The 20,943-nt window shown below is 47.3% G+C and overlaps 1 protein-coding gene across 1 annotated transcript; it reads left to right on the top strand.

Moving 5' to 3' along the window:
- The first annotated feature begins 2,142 nt into the window (after window positions 1-2,142).
- ILDR1 (immunoglobulin like domain containing receptor 1) lies at window positions 2,143-19,210 on the top strand. The gene is made up of 8 exons (XM_032780250.2): window positions 2,143-2,198; window positions 6,326-6,496; window positions 7,921-8,070; window positions 8,984-9,103; window positions 9,251-9,397; window positions 13,143-13,274; window positions 16,121-16,950; window positions 17,977-19,210. Exons 1-8 carry the CDS (start codon window positions 2,144-2,146, stop codon window positions 18,016-18,018), a joined length of 1,647 nt encoding a protein of 548 aa, XP_032636141.1. The 5' UTR covers window position 2,143; the 3' UTR covers window positions 18,019-19,210.
- The last annotated feature ends 1,733 nt before the right edge of the window (window positions 19,211-20,943 follow it).

Below are 20,943 nucleotides of genomic sequence, written 5' to 3'. Positions count from 1 at the left end.
GGGCCCAGGTCCCTCCCTCTCCACTCCCCTCCTCCAAGGACACTAGGGGAGTGATTAAGAACTGGTTCAGAGGCAAACAATATCGCCCTGAACCTACCCCAGAGAAGAGAAAGCGCGAGACCCAGAGAACAATACTGGCAATTTGCCACAGTGGATAAACAAGATTGCAATAAAAAAATCTTCTCACTCTATCTAATCAATTTCTCTTCCTAACTGGAACAACCCACAACACTCCTGATTTAGCTAACTACTGTGGACAAACATTTTTCTCACTATAAACAAATTATAACCACATTGTTTTGAACAGGACTATACCACAAATATTTGAGCTTTGAATTGAACTGGGTATATTTTTAACTAAAGACTAGAGAGTCTTTCCTTGGCTTAGATTTACCAATGGTATATTAGCATTTGAAAACTGTACACTGAAAATGTATTTTAAATTCCTTCATTAAATCCACAGGTGTTCAGCTAAATCCTGATCTTGGAGGCAGGCTGTTACGCCTGTAAAGGTACCCTTTGAAGTCAATTAATTTGGTTCCTATGCAGGGAGGGTAATGACTTTCTTTTTGTGCAAGAGACAAGTTAGGTGAGGTAATATATTTTATTGGAGCAACTTCTATTGGTGGAAAAAAAGACAAGCTTTTGATCTTCCATGGAGCTTTTGTTCTTATTGTTCAACACACAGTGTATTGTGTTTATGAGAACAGGAATGTAGGGTAGTATATGCCAGTAGTTTACAATTATAGAAAAAAGTTGCTGGAATTGTAGCAAAAGGACTCTGCATCTTGGAGTAAGAAGTATATGGAGGATTTTTCCCCATGTTTGTTCGCTTTCTCTGATGCATGGAGGAAAAGAGAAGTGATTTGACTCCAGAAGGAAGGAATGCAAGCACAAGGACCTTACTTTTCATGGGGAGGGAACTGCACTAGCTCTAGGATTTGTTTGTTGTTGAGTTGGAATTGGAGAAGGCAGCTATAGCGAAAGATGAGCCAGGCAGGGGAGGAACAACTCTAAGGTTTGGCTGTCAGGCATAGTTAGGGAGAGAGGAGGAAGTTTCACAGAGGAAAGAGAAACAATAGCTTTAGATGCAGTACTACTTTGCCAGTTGCCACCCTACTACTGAAATTTTGCAAACAAGTCTTCTACAGAGGACATTTCTTTATGCCTCAGTCCTGTGAAATGGGAATAGTAGTATTTCCTTACATCATAGAGGAGTTGTGAGGAGAAACAATAATATTTATGATGCACTCAGATACTATGGTGGTAAAGAACAGGCAAGTACACAGATAGCTAAGATAGATGTTCAGCCCCCATCTCCACAAAAGTGTCTACATTTGTCTGCTGTGTGATGTTGCCTCCCTCCTTGTTCATAGTTTTGAGAAAACATGGGAAGACAAATTCATGGTTCAAGATTCCCTCAGCTCACTTGTTTTTAAGTAAATGAAGCCAGGGGAAGTGGGGTTCATCACCTTAAAAGGGGGAAACTGGGAGGGAGCCCCTAGTTAAAAGATTAGCACTTTTAAAACAAAAAAATCCCAAGCACTATTGTGAGCAGCTGTGTTTTTGTGCTAGGATTTGAGATGATTGTTCTAACTTTAACAGAGGCTGGGTTGTCAGTGTCTAAAGGCTGCGACACAGGAGCACATGCTAAGAGACTGGGGTTTATTTCCAGTAGCTCCTGCGCCCCTTTGTATTGTAACTCAGCCCTGCGATGAGACTGGATGGGCAGCATTTGCCTGCTGGACTTTTTAAGGGAACTGTGAGGGGGGCTGAGGGAGGAGTCTCCCCTGGCTGTCTGGCAGGGGGAGTGACTCTGGTTTGTTTGTGAGGGAAGGCAGGTGGCAATGAGGGAGGGAGAAGAGGAGGGGTTTGAGCAGTGAGCGGGGAGGGACCGGCACCTGTAGGGCTAGTGGATGGCAGCGGTTAGAGCAAGGGGAAGGAACAGGAGCAGCAGGTGGAGGAGGAGGAAGGCAGTGGGGGAAGGGCGGTCAGTTCCCTGGGGGAGGGAACCGCAGAGGGCAGTGGGGCGGAGGAGGAAGGAGGCACAGGTGGGTGTGGGGGAGCGAGGCGGGGCGCTGGGCTGGCCGGGGCTGGCGCGGTGACCCTCGGGGGAAGGCTCCCGGCAGAGGGCGGCGGCGCCATGACCCGGAGCTGGCGGTGGCTGCAGGGGCTGGTTCTCGCCTGGCTCCCCATAGGTGAGTGGAGGGCGGAGCGGGCTGCGGCAGGGTCTGGCTCAGCGGGAGCCGCGGCCACACTGGGGCCCTTTGGAAAGGGGCTGCGCCATGTCCAAAAAGGGCCCCAGGAGGGGGGGAGCGGCTCGTCAGCGGAGCCCTCCCCAGCCGCTGAGTCTGTGATTTCCCCCCCCCCCCGCCCCCAAAGTACTTGGACTCTTGCTCCCCCTCTTCCTGGAGCAGTTCTGGGGTGGGGGGATCTCCTCTCTGGGGGCCCTGCTCCACTCTGGGCTGGGGTTCATGCATCCCTGGAGAAGGGACAGCTGGGCTCTTCCCCAGCTGAGCTGGGCAACCACATGGGGGAGAGGGGGGAGAGAGGAAGATGCTGGGGCTCAGTGGCTAGCCTTGGTGCTTTGCCATCTATGTGCCCCCTGCAAGCAGGCAGCAGCCTTGTCCCTAAAACCTCTTGTGGTGGGAGCTGGGTGAGTTCCCCCGGGGGAATGGGGCTGGGCTGCTTTGCAGCCTCCCTTGTAGTTTCACAAAGGGTGACAGTGCTGTAAAGATGGCCAGACATCCAGGAAAAAGAGTCTTCAGCAGACAGGGCTCCTTTCTTGAGGAAATCACTGCTCCCAGCCTTGAACCATTCCCTACTGTCTGGAAGTATTGATTGTAGCATTCTTGGTGGGTTGCTGGACAGTCACTGGGTGCTTCAAAGATGGCCTCATGATCTTAACAAAGATCCTGTATTCAGAGGGAGGTAGTGTACAGAGCAAAATATGGAGTTGTGTGCACTCATTGATTGTCTTGTCTGAGAGCGACACTGCTATATGATTGTGATGGTCCCGTGGTGTTATCAGGTCTGGTGATCTGCTCCTTGGATTGCGCACCCAAATGACACTAGCCAATATCTCCGGCCCCAGACACAACCCTAAGAACCTCCATCTTGCAGTGTCCGGTTATGCCCACAGGATGCTGCAAGCTTATATGAGTTTGTCAATTTAACAAAGGAATTGATATGTACCGGGCTTGTTATCCCAAAGCGAGTCTCTGACATGCTTCAAACCAAATGTACTGCTTCAGGTAGAATAAACAGATTTTAAATGATAGGCAAAAAGTCAGAGTGTTTACCAAAAGACAACAGAAAAAGAGATGAGATCAGGCCTTTGGGAAGAAAGGATGTTCATGGTGACCATCTCCAAACTATTTGAAAGGAGTGAATGAAGCCTTCTTAGGGCTTGTACGCACTAGCACTTACTTTGATACAACTTAAGTTGCTCAGGGGTATGGAAAAGCCACCCCCCTCTCCCAATCAACGTAAGTTATGCTGACTTAAACACCAGTGTGGACAGTGCTATATCAGTGGGAGAAGCTCTCTTGCCAGCATAGGTACCACTCAGGGAGGTGGAGTAATTATGCTGATGGGAGAGCTCTCTCTCCAGTTGGCGTAGAGCATCTATGCTAGCAGTACTGCTGTAGCAACTCTAGTGTAGACTAGCCCATCAACCCCTGGTAGTTCTTGTGGGTGAACCAGTAGTATCCTGTGGCTAACTCTGTTGAAATCAGCCAGCACTTCTATCAGTATCAGCATGGATGTTTGGCCTGGGTATATGGCTGTAAGGAGATAGATCAACCAGTGCAATCATTGCTGTCTTCCTGCCATATCCAGTTCTGAAGCCTGACTGGGGCTGATATAGAATTTTCATAGAGGTCAGATGCTGCTGGAAGAGATGTGGCAATAACTTCCCAGTAACTTTAGCTTGGGTGAAAACTGACAGGTAGTTAGTCTACAAGTTCATAATGGCTTCTTGAGAATGACCTAAACCACCTGCCACCTAAAGAGACCTTCTAAAAACATTAAAATGTATTGCTGGCATGCGAAACCTTACATTAGAGTGAATAAATGAAGATTTGGCACACCACTTGTGAAAGGTTGCCAACTTCTGACCTAAACTATCACATGTTTTAGGGTAACAGTTTCCCCTCTTGGAGGCAGATGCTGATTAAATTTAGTCAGAAGTAGGACCAAGTGGTCTTCATTTGATTTCACCAGTCATCAAGGGCAATGCCATTTCTCCAATGAATATGAAATCTGAGGCTTCAGTAACTAAAAATCTAGCAAGTGTTCAGTCTGATGCTCTCTTCCAGGCAGAGAGAGAGAGAGCAACTCCAATACCCTATTCACAGACCTATAAATTCAAGGGATTCTTTATCTAGGTCTGCAACTGACTGTGTAACCTTCGGTGAGTCAGTTAGCTCAATGTTTCAGAAGTGCAGAGCACCTGCAAGTTCTATTTATTTCCATGGGAACTTCTTGCATCTTTGAAAACCAGGCTACCTTCGTGCTTCAGTATCCCCCTCTGTAAAATGGAGGCAATGACCTTGACCCATCTTTGGAAAGAGCTTTGAGCTCCACAGATAAAATGCACTATATGAATTTTAGGTAGGATTTTATTCCTGCCTGAGAGACACTGTTAGAAATAGTTTATGGGAATCTGATGCTGTGTTGCTTTGATTTGAACCTTAAAGCCTCTAAGGGTCTAATCAGCTCAAGATTTTGCCAGGTGTAGCAATGTCTTTGCTGCCAAAAAGACTGGGGATGTGGGTTTACAGTGAGAACAGCAGCAGTATGGGATTATGGAGGAGCTCTTCAAAGATGCAATGGAAGTTAGATGGCTCACTCACAATGACTTTCTGCTGGAGTTAGGGCAATTAGGTACCCTTTGCCTTGAAAATCTCTCCCTAAACCCATTTCATCCCAGCCTTGCCATATCCTGTCTTGTGTGAGCTACTCTCCCCTTCAGCAGTGTTTGTATTGGGTTATCTAAGGGTGCTGGTGATATCTTTGTTATTATTAATTAAAAGCACGCCCTTTTGTGTTTATCTTATTTACCCTTGATAAGGGAATGCTGGGATGTGACTGAGCTAATGTACTGTTTATTGAAACCTTTAAAAATTTACTCAGTAGATGTAGTTGTTTGGGATGTAAAATGCCACAGACTAGTAAGGATTAACTATATGGATGAAATGAATTAGGTGAAGAGTCAAAATTATACTCTATTAAAAAGAAGTGATGTAAATGGTTCTGAACTGATAAGTGGGCTGCCTTTATTAACTGTCCTGTTGCAGTGAAGTATGGCAGTGTCATCTTTTTTATATCACAGTTAGTGCCAGATATTATTGTGGCAAATAACTTAGAATGATTTTAATAATTGATGTTTATATGAATGTGTTGAACCACAGATGATATGCTCATTAGGCTAACAAGTCTAAGGCCATGCTAATTTACATCTGCAGATAGCAACCACGGTAATTACATTGCTTGTGCCTATCTACACTTGGCTCCTTGTGTTGGTGGTGCATGTCCTCACCAGGAGCACTTGCATCGATTGTACTGTCAGCATGGAGCATCGTGGGACAGCTCCTGAAAGCCAGTAAAATGCAGACTCTACACTGACATTGCATTGACCTAACTACATTGACCTTGACTCTACGCCTCTTGTGGACATGGAGTTAAGTTGGCATAGTGGGACAGTTATGTTGGCAGGAGCCAGATTTCAGTGTAGATTTCAGTGTTAGGTCAACATAGGTTGATGCAAGGTAGCTTAACTATAGTGTAGACCAGGCCTAAGAGCTCCTGTTTGTGCTTCAGGTCACTGTATGGAGATGGGACTAGATGCCTCTTGAGGTCCCTTCTACTCCTATATGTCTATGATTTTGTGGTTACCATGCTGACTCAGGATGACATTTTCTTCCCATGGGATAATGATGCATAGAAATACTTTTATAGGATGCATATTGCATTCTTTGTAGCAATTTGTCCTGGCCATTGTCTGACAGGAAACCAGACTAGATGGACTAATGTGTATGCTATGGGTCAGAGATGGGGACTGGGAATTGGAACCTCTGAGTTCTTAACCTGGCTTTGCTACTGACTCCTTGTGTGACCCTGGGCAAGCTTCCTTATCTGTAAAATAGCTATGATGATATGTCACATGAGGGGTTTTGAGCCTTCCCTTAGTGTAGCACTTGTGAAAGGCTAGGAGTGAAAGTTGCTATAGAAGGGCAAGGTGGCAGTGCTGCTACTACTGAATGGCAGCTCTTATGCAACATCCGTTCCCATTGGCTGGTGCCTCTTGTGTTCTCTCCTGCAGGCTGCCTCTCCCTGCTTGTGATAGTGCAGGATATTGAGCGATACACCACTTTATTTGCTTCTGTGATCCTCAAGTGTGACTACAGCACTTCAGCACAACTGCAGGATGTAGTGGTGACATGGCGCTTCAAATCCTTCTGCAAGGACCCCATCTTTGACTACTACTCTGCCTGTGAGTGCTCTACTCCTCCTCCCTGGGATGCCTCTACAATGGGGAGGAAGGAGGGAGACTCATTGTGGGGGGAGGGGGCAAGCCTTTGACCCTCTGCTCATAAACCAAACAATATGGTGGCATTTCCTGCAGGCTCCGGGCTGGGGAAACTTGTGGCAGGGATTGTCACTGAGAGGAGTGAAAGCTTTAATATTCCACCTCTGCAGAAGTTCTGGCCAATAGCAGCCCATCCTCCTCATCGCATCATCACTGGTGTGCGTGGAACCCAGAGCTCTGCCTTTGTGTGGTCAGAAACAAAGGGCCTGCAGGCAGTGACAATGGGCAGCAAACAGACTTTATAGCTAAGATTTCCTGCCTTCATGGGAATGAAGGTCCGCATGGTCATAGCTGGCCAGCAGGGACCAGGCATTATAATTTAAGGGGACTAGAGGAAATGGAGCAAATGCCTACTTTTCAGGGGCATGAGCCACAGCATACTAGTGCCAGTGATGGCCTCTCTTGATTAAGTATCTTGTGTGATCCTTTGGACTGACTTTACGGAAGTGCAAACAGCAAACCTTTAAAAGCCACTCTCCTCCTCCTCCCCTCGATGTGATTACAAGAGAATACCTGTTGGGGCTTAAAGAAGGTTAAGGTTGGTGATTGTATGTATATATGATTTATTTCCCTTCCATATGCCTCCCCAAGTTTCAGCTCACCAGACACCTGGAAATTGAGGATTATGCTGCTAGCTTGGTCTCGGAAATAAATCCTATTCCCTCTCATCCTCTAATAATTCCACTGGATCCACTGTCCATCTCTGGGTTCTATATTCCATAAGTGCCTATAACGTGCTAGACTCTGTCCACATACACAGAAAGACACAATCCTTTCCCCGTTCTCAAGAAAAGCAACATGGAAAAGTTGGGGAAAAGGGAGACAATCCATACAACTCTGTTCACTTCAAAACTCTATTTAAGAAACTTAATATTTTTTTTGAAATGGTTGAGATTTGTTCCACTTGTCCCATATCTCTACTGCATATCTTGGGTCACCTCGTTGTTCCCTCTACACATTGAGAACTGGCCTCCTTTCTGCTCCTCTCTGCCGTCATAATCACTGTGGGAGCAAGAGCCTTCTCTGCAGCTTCTGCGTTCTCAAAGTCTCTCCGCCTCACTGACTTTCCATCTCCGTTCACTTTCTAACTCCGTAAAAGATTTTGTCGTCCCTGTTTTGCAGTATGCTTTGTATTAAAGACTCAACACACTTTACTTTGTATAATCACATGTTCACTCACACCCAGATAGAAGGGATATGACACAGATACACACAATATGTCAGTAAGGGATTCCCTGCCCTTTCTGAGGTGATAGCATTTGGGGTTTCAGATCAGGGCTTGACTCAAATCCTTGTCATCTAAGTTGTGTTTAATGGCTTATTTGTAGCCTACCAGGCTGGGTTAGCTCTTGGCCAGGACCCATCCAATGACTGTAATGACAACCAGCGGACAGTGCGCATCGTCATTCAGAGACGTGGTCAGAGCGAGCCTGTGCTAGGCATAGAGTACAGACAGCGCAAGATCACCATCCAGAATCGTAAGTGACCACTGGGGAGGAAAAAGGGCATGAATCCAGTAACAACCCAACATTCTGCCCGCCATCACTTCACAAAACATGAATCTGGTCAACTCTATCTGTGACTTACAGACGCTATGAGCAAGGCCTGCAGCCAGATTCCTGTTGAATGTCACCACTGGAGGATGTTTACAGTTCCACAAGCTAAAGCTGAGATAAGGGCACTTGGATTTCATACTCTCACGCAAGCTGAGCACCACAGGGGTTAGGAAGGAATTCTGCACCATATGTGGCAAGTGACCAGGTGCACTAAATGGAGTTCATTTTTCTCTGAAGCAAGGTAGTTGCTACAGCCAGACTTGGGTTAATAGACTTAATGGAATGATATGGTGTGATCAGAAGGTGGGATACCAGACTTAATGCATCAGTGATGTGACCTGATGTGGACAGGAGGTGTGATAGTGAATTCAATCTGATATGATAAATTCTAAGGATATTTTTCTTATTGCGCAATAACATGCTTTGATGTGGCTGACTGATTCATGCTCTGGAAAAATAATAGGATGACTCCTTATTAGGAGGAGAGAAAAGTGAAAGATAGAGGGGTGTGTACAGTGTAAAGGTTTCATCGTATTTTGCAGAGAACAGGGTGATATAGTGTACTATTCGTAAGTAAAGTTACCCTCCAGTGGCTGAGTCCACAAAAGGGATAAGGGTCCTGCTGCTGCAACTGACAGAGGGAGCTCTTGGTTAGCTTGAGTGGCAGTCCTCTATAATTTGCTGATGAAGAACCAGGGTTCTAGCTTCCCAATAGAGGGATGGTGGTGCAGCACCTCTCTGTGACCAGTAGCACAGGAATTTTGTTACACTAGGGTCTGAGAGCAGTGCCAGTCCCAAAGTGGCCTCTGCTCACTGTGTGGTTTTTCTTCCCTAGGGGCAGATCTTGTGATCAATGAGGTGATGTGGTGGGACCATGGAGTCTACTACTGTGCTGTTGAGTCTCCAGGAGACACTGCAGGTGACCCAGACAAAGAGGTTAAGCTCGTTGTTCTGCGTAAGTGCCAGCACTCTGTTTTTCCACCCACCTGTAAATCTCATCTGCCATTCTCTTTTCTCTCTCACCTCAAAGTCTCTGGGAGGTGCTCTGTATCTACCTGCAGCAACTTAATTCCTCTTATCCTCTCCTCCTCCTCCCCCTTAGATTGGCTCACGGTGATCTTCATCATTCTTGGTGCTCTCCTCCTCCTCATAGTGATCGGGGTGTGCTGGTGCCAGTGCTGCCCCCAACACTGCTGCTGCCATGTCCGCTGTGCCTGCTGTCCAACCCGGTGCTGCTGCAATGAGGAAGGTGAGGCAAAAATGGGCATGTATATCCCACATACTACGGCATCCACAGGTACGGAACATGACTCGTATCACTCAATGTATGGGGAAAGTAGGGCTTTTTAGTAGCAAGCTACCCTGTGACATTTCTCTGGCTAATGTTACCCTCACAACAACATTTCTAAAATGAAAGATTGTAGTCTAGACAACATGGTCCCCATCCCTTCCCTCCCTCTTTGTCCCATGTCCAAAGGAAGCAACCCCCACCTCATCTCTCTCTCCTCCCCCCTTCCACCATTTTCCTCACATGGCTCGCTCAGTGTCACTTCTTCCCTATCCCACTGCAGTTCTTCTACCCCAGCAGCTGATATAGGCAGGGACTGCCTTGTCTCAGGAGTCATGGTAGAGACCCTGCCCTTAAGTTCATTGACAGAACTACAATCCTAAGTGCAGTTCTGCTTCAAAAAGTAGCTTTATAAAAGCTGAATTTTTGTGTCACTATGGCTAGCTCTAAACTGCTATAGTTTACAACTAAGGCCAGATTACTCCATCTCTGGGCCTTTAGACAAACAGCCACTTCAGCTTAAGTGTGGAGGGGAGACCCTGGGGCGGGAGGGGTTGTGTGTTTGGAGAGCAAGCCCTTGTGTTGTAGTGTGGGAGGTCAAACCTACCACCTGAAGCAGTGGCTTCTGTCCCACAGGGCAGGGCCTGGATCCCTGCTGTGGGAATTGCAACCTGGCACAGGGGGTTGCAGCACCACATAGGTTTGGTCCAGGTTGGGCTGCAGAGGGTGGCCAGGGGCAGAAGTCAACTTTTTTGTTTGTTCCTCCTCCTTCTTTCTCTGGTTCCTTGACTGTAATTTGTGCTCTTCTCCAGTCCTCTCCGTTCTTCCGCACTTTTCCCTCGACTGCATGCTGGGATTTATGCGTGTAGAAACCCTCTAAGCAATTCTTCCTTTTCTGCCTCTTTTCAGAGGTCCTTATAGCTGTTGCTCTGCTCCATTGCTCCCTGACCCAATTCCTTTTGGTCTTTATTATTATTATTGAGCATCCAGAAAGTTACTTGTCTCCTTCCAAAGTAAACAAAGAATGAGATGCTAGAGGCATCTCAAAATAAGTTCCTGGGATAGCAGGACATTATATGGAAAAACTGGTTATGTCCCAGTACAGCCAGAAGAACACAGCTCTTTAGACACACATCCCCACACATACAGTATCTTTGTTTGTTTGCCTGGACCACTAGAGGGCGGCCCACACCATCTGAAGCAAGAAAAGCTGCTAATGATGTCCAGGTAAAGGTTAAGGACCTGGTTTTTTGAATCTCTTAGGGTATGTCTAAAATCCACACCAGTGGCGTGGGGGGTACCTGTAGCTTCACACCACAGTGTAAACAGGTTGCATCCACACTGGTGTGTGTGTAGCCACATGTCAGTGAAAAGCTGTGGCAGAGGGAAGCTGCCAGAGCTTTTCCGTGCTGACTCCTCACTGCCGCAGCCTTTCCCTGTGGTGAGAAAAGGCTCCTGCATCTTGATGGTACACTGCTAAAAGTCCCAGTGTAGACATGGGAGGTACTGCTTGGGCATGTAGAGAGTCATATAGGGGGCATAGTCACAGCATTCAGGCATGTCTTACTTTACTCACCTAAGCAGTACCTCACAAATTACACTGCTATTTATACCTGTGTTTGGGGGGCATGCATCATATGTACTGTACACATCTCCATAAGGAGTGTGTAGTGCAGACAGCAATGCTCAGTGGACCAAATTCATCCCTAGTGTAAGCAGGTGTCAGTCCAGTGGAAAGTTCTGGGATAAACTCATTGGTCTAGACTGGGGGAAACTGTGTGACTCCGTCCTATCAGCAGCTTTTCCTACTACAAGCCCCCGTCACTCCATTGGTCTGTAAAATGGACATTCAGCAGGTGTGCAGAAAAGTGTAATCAGCCTAAGAGGGTTAGGCTATTTTACCACCCCACACTTTTCTGGGGTGCCATCGGATGCACTGGGGTACCACTGAACTTGCCAGACCCACCAGCCTGGGTTGCCTTACACTGTGCTGCTGTGACTAGCTCTCAAGCTCCCTTCCAGCACACACACAGGCAGGGCCACACCCAGCTGCAGGAACACACAGACATGCTGAGATCAGCTCTGTATGGGAAAGCTCAACTTGGGGATTACCCAGCAGCACTCAAGTGCACACCCCCTCTGGGGTGCAAACACAAAATGGTATGGTCTGGCAGTGCACAGAGAACTGTACAGCGTAAGCTTATGAGATAAGTGACTTCCCCGAGTTCACCCAGCGGGTCGTTAGCAGAGCAGGGAAAAGAATCTAGGTCTCTTGAGTTCCCAAGGTAGTGCTCTATTAGGCTGCACTGCTCTGAAAAGAAACCAATCAGGATTAGAGCGCTGTAGTTATTGACTTCCTAGCCTGTTGTTCAGACCACATGACACTGGTCTGAGCTGGAGTGGGTGGATGGGTGAGGTGAGGGTTGTGTGAGATATTTGTATTGGGGGATCCCCAAACCACATAAGAACAAACAGGTGTTTTTTACTCTAGGTGGCTTGTTAGATTAAGGCAAAATGAAGAAATTCCCTGCCCCAGAGAGCGTACTCTGCCCTACGGTGGTGAGGACAGAAAAGACACAGTTTGGTGTTGTGTGTGGACTCACTTCTTATGGGTCTCCACAGAAGAAGTGAGTCTTCAGGAGGGACTTGCATGGGGAGTGTGTGGTGGCTGGCAAACAGATATGGAGGGGAGCATTCCACATATCGGAGACAGTATGGAATGGGAGAAGGTGAAAAGGATTTTGAGACTGGCATCTTTGGTGGCACACAGGAGTTGGAGTGGCTGGGGGAATACAGTGAGAGGAAAGATCAGTGGAGTAGACCAGAGCCAAGTTTGTAGCACTTGCACGGTTAGAACAAGAAGTTTAAACTTGGAAGGGGAGAAATTCAAAGTTGGGAATGACATGGTCAAACTGGTGAGCAAGAAGGATAACTTTAGCAGCAATACTGTGCATCAATTGGAAGAGTACAATACTGTACAGGTGTTGGATCAGCTGGAGAGAAAGAGGTTGGCGTAATCCAGACAGGAGCTGGACAGAGCATGACAGAGTGCCTTAGCTCTGAGGACAGAGGAAGGGATGGCTTTGGAGATACATTGTGGAAGACAAAAAGGAAGGATTTGGACAGTCTGCATGGATGGGGCAAAAGAGAGCAAAGAGTTTACTGTAACTCCCCCATCATCAAACCAGCTGTAATTCTGGGCAAAAAGAAGGTTGGAAGTGTTGTCAGCAATGATGGGGGCATGGAGGACTTAAAGAGGGGTTAAGAGGAAGAAGGAAGTGTAAAGTGCCTCTCTCACTATGTGTAAATCTGTCTTGAACTGCTTCACAGCCCTCTCTCTAGTGAAAAAGCAGGTGGACCTTTTACATTAAAAGGTGCAGTACATAACAGAGCCATTCCTCACAAGGGAACTCTTTCCCAGGTGCCTTAGATAGTTTTGCACCCCAGCAGAATTCCTCTGTTTCCATTTCTAGCAACTACTCTAGACCTTCTTCTTTCCTGGGTCATGCTCATTATGCTGGATCCTCCCTGCCTCTGTTTCAACTTTGCCCCAAGCCAAAGAGAGCCCTTCATGTGGTTGATCTCCAGTAATTCTGTATTGCTCACACCCACATGCTGCCCTATGCCAAGCAAAGTTTGTATCAAGAGCGCTGGGCAGGCAGTGTCCCTGAGCAGAAACACTGTAACTGTGTCTCTTCTCTCCTAGCCCTGAAACGACATCGGTTCATGAAGCAGACTCGGACACTCATGCCATGGATGACACACCACCCGTTCTACGTGGGAGCTGACAGGAACTCCCAACTCTCCTCTTACCAACTGAACCCATTGCTGCAAAAAGGTGCGCCCTTGGGTATCCGTGCAGGGAGAGTGAGGCTGGCACTTGAGTCTGGTAACTCCTTGGGGTCTAGTAACTTGGCTGTGCTTCTTCAGCCACAGTGGTGATGAGATGTTCCTACCATGACTCAGTTATATTCAGTGGTGAGCTGGAGCCGGTTCCCACCGGTTTCCCAAGAACCAGTTGCTAAAATTAGACTTCTGTGGAGAACCGGTTGTTAAAGGGCTAGGCGGTGGGCAAAGAACTCTAGTCCACGGCTGGACCATCCTGTTGCTCCCAGGATTCCCAGCTAGGGAGACTGAGGCTCCCCTGGCCCCTCCCTCGCTTCCCCCCAGCTGCAGGTGGCCAGCTGTGGGCACCAGCTGGGCAGCGCAGCTCAGCTCTGGAGGAGTCCTTGTTGGGCTGCTCAAAAAGCGGCAGCAGGTGTGTTGTGGGGGGGTGGAGACTGCTGCAAGCTCCCGGGCTGGCTGGAGGGGAGAAGCAAGTGGGGCAATTGGCCTGAGCCCTCCAGGGGCCCCCGGCCCCACGAGGATGTCTCNGTCATCCCAGACTTGCATGACGATGAGATCCCACCACTCAGTGCTTATTTCCTGAGCCCCAAAGCAGCGTTCCACAGTGTTGAGAATGTGTGTGAATGCCACAAGCAAAGTCATGTCATATGTGTTACTCCAGCCAGGGAGCAGGGTTGGTGGCCGCTCCATGTGGCTCCCGGAAGCAGCGGCATGGCTCCTCTCTGACTCCTACATGTAGTGCATGCTGCCTCTACCCCAAGCGCCGCCCCTGCAGCTCCCATTGGCTGGGAACCATGGCCAATGGGAGCTGCATGGGCGGTGCCTGGGGATGAGGCAGTGTGCAGAGCCACCTGGCCACACCTCCGCATAGGATCTGGAGAAGGGACATGCCGCTACTTCCAGGAGATAAGTGCTACCCGGAGCCTTCCCCCACTCCCCACCCCCTGCCCCAGCCCTGATCCCCCTGGCCACACCTCCGCATAGGATCTGGAGAAGGGACATGCCGCTACTTCCAGGAGATAAGTGCTACCCGGACCCCTCCCCCACTCCCCACCCCCTGCCCTTAAATCAGAACTTTTTATAGGGACCCGGTTGTTAAGATTTTGGCAGCTCATCACTGGTTATATTGTACCATGAGGTAAGAGGGGATCCAGTCTCTCTGCCCTGGGGAGGGAGCTACAGGGGTTATGCTGTTCATAGTCAACTCCTTATAGCCAAAACTGACACACTGTGAGTAGAAGGCAATTCATTTATGCTGCTACCAGTCTGTATAAATGACTGAGGACAAATGGTCCTCAATATCTCTATTACATCTAACAAAGAAACAAGGGAGGATTCACACTGAGCTTAATTCTTGCCTGTTGTTGGTTCCTTATGTATGTTTTCAGCCCGTCCTCCCTCAAGAAAGGTAGTCAAAGTTGTAAATGAGTGTCAGTAATTTAAGGAAAAGGTTAAAAGACTGTTGTACACAGATGATTAGCAAACCAGAGTAGGATTTCTTATAGAAAACCTTTAAAAAAGCAAACACTGGAAAATAAGGAAATGCAACATGCTGTTTTCCCAAACAACTTTAACTTTGCCCTTGTTCACCATCAGCTTGAAACAAGTTTTGTAATATTGTCCTGACAGCCATACAGCTGCACAACGTGCATCTTCAGATTTAGCTCTTGCGATTTCAGGACGTATTATAAACTGCTTATATGCTTATTGCTGGAAGACCTCCTAATCAGTGATCTCTTACTACTAACTGATATTGTCTACCATGCTTCTGTGCATGCTGTCTTTGTACAGCCAGTCAGTTAGCTCCTATAGCTGCTCATCTCTTAAGCCCCATTTTCCTGGCCCAACTGTACATCTTGGCCTTGTCTACACGACTGGGGGAGATCGATCTAAGTTACACAACTTCAGCTATGTGAATTAACATAGCTGAAGTTGACGTAGTTAGATCTACCTACCATGGGGTACACACTTCGTGATGTCGACTAGAGATGCTCTCTCGTCAACTCCCCTTGCACTTCTCCTTCAGGTAGAGTACAGGAGTCGATGGGAGAGCAATCTGCCGTCAATTTGGCAGGTCTTCACTAGACCTCCTAAATCAACCGCTGATGCATCAATCACCGCATGTCAATTCCCCCAGTAAGTGTAGACAAGACCTTATACTCATTCTGTCTGTAACTAAATGAATTTGAGATTGAGCCACCAAGGCTGGCATGGTTTAAGATGTGGTACTCTGACACTTATCTATAACATATGTCTGTTAGGAGAGTTCATGCTGGCAGAGGAGAGGAGCAGAGTTAAGATTGTTTGGAATACCATAAGTATGTGTTCATTACAGTTCATTAGTTTGATACTCTTTATGCTAATCTTCATAGTACTTAGTTTTCTTCATAGTATTAGTCACAAATATGAATCAACTCCAGCTTCACAAAGTTTTGCATGTGAATTTACATTTGGCTTTTGACGAAGTTGGCAGGGAAATGAACTGGTGTCCTCATCATACAGAACAATTTGTTCTTTTTCAAGCAGCTAAATTAGAAGAATGCCTCCTGAACTGACATTCCTGGTTTGTTGGATGATCCTGTGACTTATCACCTCTACGTTCCCCAGAACACTCCAGCCCCACTACTATCTTGGCTTTGGTCCTTGCTGCATGTGGTGTGGGGGGTAGATGGCTTTGCAGGGGCCCCTTTACCTAACAGGCAGAGAGGGGAGAAAGTATCCGATAGCTTAGTTGGGCTACGTTTTGACTCAGGAGAGCCAATTTGCTCATTAGCAGGGAGGGGGATGTCTCCTTATTGCTCTCCCTGACTGCTGCTCTCCCTTGTCCCCTATCCTTAGATGTCTCTCTGCAGAGCAGCCTCCCACTGGTGCATTCACAGGGCCAGCTGCCTCCCAAAAACAACATCCTGGACTATCTGGAGTCTGAGATCCAAAACCTCAACCTATCCCAGCCCCTGCTACCCTCCCACCACTTTGGAGCCAACCAGCATCCGAGCGTGCTCTCCTCCCTGAGCTCGGAGGTTGTGGAGCGCAGGGTAATCCAGCTGCCTCCCATCACTGAGCTCATCCCATCCTCTCAGAGAAGCAGTAACTTGTCACACCTGCAGCGAGCTGGCCATGCTGCAGGACCCTGGGACTCCACAACAGAAGATGAGAGGGAGGACTGGAGAAGACGCCAGCCCTTGGATGGAGATTCTCACTCCAGCTTCAATCGGGAATCCTGGGACAAGGGACGAGACCAGCCACCTCAGAGGCAGGGGGAGGGCAGCTATGAGGGCAGGCACCGGAGTTCAAGGCAGGATGTTTCACCCATGCGCCGACCAGACCGTGGTAGGTATGGTGGCATCTTCTACCCTGAGGAGGCCAGGGAACGCTCGGGCCGCCGCTTCGACCCCAGGCAGCAGCCTTTGGAGAGGCAAAAGTATCAACACTCCAACAGAAAGGGCAGCAATTCGGAGCAGCGGGGTCGCCAGCATCGCAGCTCCTCTCCTCCAATGCGGCGAGAGTCGTGGAGCTCAGCAGAAGAGCATGATCGCTTCCAGGGGAACAATAGACAACGCCACCATCGCTCCCCAGGTTGGCCAGAAGACAAGCCGCCCAGTTACCGCTCACTGGAAATCATCCCAGCCAAGGACAGCAGACATAGAAGCAGCGTGGGACAGCAGTCGGTTAGTCAGAGTCCCTGACTGCTCTCTGGGAACGGTTAGCCCTTCTGTGTGTGGGAGAATGGGTGTCAAATGCGTGCTGGAGTCTGATGTATGTCAAGGTTGGGGGTTAGGTGCAAAATGTCCCACACAGCTTGGTTGAGGGAGGCGCTGAATTCTTCCCCATTGTGTGCACACGCAGCTTAGTTACGGTGTGTCAGGGTAGAAGGGGTATCAAATTGTTCCCCTGATGCACAGCCTTGGGAAGGGGTATCTGTCGTCCCAAGGCACAAGGGGTGGGGTTTTTGTTTTAAACTTTGATTAGTTCCATTTTTTAAATACTTCAGTTGGTGTATTACTTCTATAAGTCTCTCTGCTATTTAAGAAAATTAACAATAATTTTGTAAGGAGCAAAATATACCTTTATAAATACCTGCATCTAATATGGCCAAAACATTCAGACTTGAGCACCTAAAGTTAGGCACCTACGTCCATATTTAGGTTCCTAAACTAGTGGCCTGATTTTCAGAGGTACTGAGCAGTTAATGCCAATTCTACTGCAGATACCTGGACTAAGAACAGAATTTGCTTCACACTGAACAGGGGTTAGCTGAGAACAATTTTTGGGAGCTTTCAACCTGGGGCAATATTTGAACTGGCAATGCAGGGGTAAAAGGCTTCATATCCAGTTCCCAACCTTTGAGTTATCCAGCCCACTCCCTATGTCCCCTGACTTTTTTTTTTTTATGCATCCCAATTTTTAGGAGGTGTGGGGAAACAAGTGACCTCCAAGTCCCTCAGATGTAGGATCTTAAAACAGAGGGCTCTTGTCAAAGGGGTCATGCCCCACAGCAATGTGGTATTCCCCTCTGCTCTCCCCTCTCCTGTCAGAGCTACAAAGATAGGTTTCCCTTAGAGAAACCTAGATCCAGTTCTAACTCTGTTGCTGGTACAAAGGTCCTTTCTGCTTTGCTACAGAGTGGGGTAGGGAGACATGCTTTCTATGTTATCCCCACACTTGTGATTCTTTTTTTTTATTTTCTCCTGCAGGAAAAAGGAAGTTCCCGCAGTGGGAAAAGCATGGTCATTTAACACCATGGTGGAAGGACTGAAACTCTCAATGGTTCTGTTTTGGGGCTTCCTTTTGCCATCCCAGTGTGTAATTTGAGATGACTACTTCTGACTGAAAAGGAGACCTGCAACAACTGGATAAAATAAAATGTAGTGGAGACCAAGGAGGAATCTGTATGAAAGGTGCCAGGAGTTCAGTGGCTTTATAACATCTGAAAACCTTCTTATTCCCTCCTTACTCTAGAGACTTTGGTTTCAAACAGACCCTGGTTGTGGAACGTGGTCCCTTTGAGAGTAGAGCTTCTGGTGACACTGAACAAATAGCATGTCCTCCCTCTCTGACTTCGAATATCACCAAATGTTGTGCATGTGGCCCTGAGATTCAGCACCACACGTTCGAATGTTCGCTGTGACTAACAAGTGATTGTTTCCTTTTTGCCTCAGTGAGTTTCTGTGGTACAGTCCTTGATGAAACTGCCAAGCAAACAATTTATTGTGCGGTAAAGGAAGCGTCAGAAGGCTGCGCGCACATGCAGATCTAAGTGCACTCTCTACAAGAGCGCACAGCAACTTCTGTGCTTGGAAAAACACCTGAAAATTGCCAGTGCTTCCAGTTTATATTGACACGTACCTTGATAAGGACATGGAGAAGCTCTGCCTGGCCATTTGACCCAGACTCTAGTGTATTCATGAGTTCAAAGTACTAATCTACAAGGTTCTGTTATCATAGGCTGATGCTGAGCTATGGGTAACTGCCATCCTGGCAACAGTGGCCTGATTTTCAAAGTTACCACGCTCATGCTTGTTTTAAGTCAATGGGAGCTTGGTGATACCCTGACACCTCCAAAAATGATGCCCTTTGTGGGTGGGTGTTTTTTTGTGTTTGAGGAATCCACCCTTTCCTGAGCATTTCATGTGCTCTGCTTTCGTTCTTGGCCTCTGTCCTCCTGTGGTGCATATGGGGAAAATGGGCTCTAGAAGACAAGTCTTGTCCCCTGCTTTGCTAGTGCCCTCCTAACATGCTATTAGGGAGCTGATCTTTACCCTGAACATTGCATTTTTCCTAAACTTGTTGCTCAACGAATCTGTGGTTGGGTTACTATTGGATTAAGGTGTCAGCCTATAAGTTACCCTGTAACTAAAAGCAAAGAGAGAATTTCCTTTGGAAACCAATTGTAACAGGCAGAATAGCAGGTCAGTCTGTAGGTGTTTTTTTCTTTGCTATGTTGCAAAAGACGAGACAAAAGAATCCTTTTCTCTGGATGTTGAGATAAGAGGCTTCTGATCACCATGGTAAAGCTGCTTTCTAAAGGCACTTTGTGAACTGCTGACAGTAGGGTTCAGCTCTTTGTGTGGAGCTTTGGGAATGGCTTGTATATTATTTTGTAATTCGCAACACCTAAAGGTTGGTCAAGACCTATTCTTACTTCATCCAGTCCATTTCCCAGCTGGCACAGGATTGCTCTCTGCAAGACACTTTAAAACTAAAACTATCAGTGGAGTGTCTGCCACTTCCTTTGGGAAACTAGCTTACAGGAGTGATTTTGAAAATGACCCTTTTTTTGCACTCTTGTAGGGAACGTCCCTCTGGAATTCATATAAAGTGCTTTTTCTCCCTCCCTGGGGCTGTGCACGCCAAATAAATGAACTCAGGAATAGTCCTGGTGCAAGTATCAATGGAGTGGTGTTACCACACTAGGTGTGTTCTTTATGTTTGTGGTTTTTCCCTTTGCTTATACTTGGGCAGTACTGCAACACAGTAGCAGTGCTTTCTCTGGGTGTACTGTCCCACAGTTCCCAGCACTGCTGCCTGAAGCAGTGGCTGCGAGTGGATTCTGAAAGGCCATCTGGTAACCTAGGGCCACTGTGAAGGGAGTCAAATTCCCACAATTCCCTGGGAACTAGTGACATTTCTTCTCTCAAACTGAGGGCGAAGGATGAACATCCAGCTCCCTCTTATTGTTCTATAAGAGGGTCTTTTTCTGGATTATCCTGAAAGAGTTGGAGACCAAGGCCAACAACTGATGGGACATCTTATGTAATGATCACCATCTTGGCCAGTACAGCAGGGATTGAAACAGGGACCGTTAGAGCTAAAAGCTTGAGATCAAAAACCAGGCTGTACTGCAGGAGACTAACACACTCACCTCTTCCCTGGACTGGGGGCTGTATAACTTGCAGGGACTACTAAGTCACACATGCCCCACACATGGAATAGCTGGCTCCATACAGAACTTGAGGATGATGCTCCCAGGTCTAGTGTTGCTTCTGGGTCTGTTCCACGGCTGCACATCTGTGTAATCAAGTTCATCTTGAGAGCTGTGATGGACACAGCAGGGACTGCCTAGTTTAATGTTAGAGAAGACTTTTCTGTATTTCCATTGTGAACTAACCCTAACATTGCAGCAACCAGAATGTAAAGATGAGATCTCCATTCCCCATAGAAAAAAGAGACAATTGCTCTGTGGAATCTGGCTATCTTGGATGGATCTGTGAAAACTGTTTGTTTAAAGATGAGATTTCAATGATATGTTGATGGTAGTGGTACTTATGTAATTCTGATGGTCTTAATACATTTCTCTCTGTGTGTGGTTGGCTAATGATTTTATGTTAGTTATGAAGAGTTGGTGGACAACTGAATTGATATCAAAGAACAACATTGTTGCCTCTTCTTCCCACATCAGTATCCCATTCTGAGAGTATGTCTATACTTAAACCACTACAGTGGCCCAGCTGGAACATTGCAGCGTTGCTGCTGTCTACGCTGCGTCAGGAGGGTTCTCTCGTTAGCATAGGTAATCCACCTCCCCAAGAAGTCTTTTCTCAACCTAGCACTGTCTACACTGAGGATAGTCATCACAGCTCTCTCTCGCTCTCTCTCTCTCGCTCTCTCTCTCTCGCTCTCTCTCTCTCGCTCTCTCTCTCTCGCTCTCTCTCTCTCGCTCT

The sequence above is a fragment of the Chelonoidis abingdonii genome, chromosome 1, assembly GCF_003597395.2.
Source record: "Chelonoidis abingdonii isolate Lonesome George chromosome 1, CheloAbing_2.0, whole genome shotgun sequence".
NCBI lineage: Eukaryota > Metazoa > Chordata > Testudines > Testudinidae > Chelonoidis > Chelonoidis abingdonii.
The sequence above is the reverse complement of the archived record's forward strand: the minus strand, read 5'-3'. Positions and strand labels throughout refer to the sequence as shown.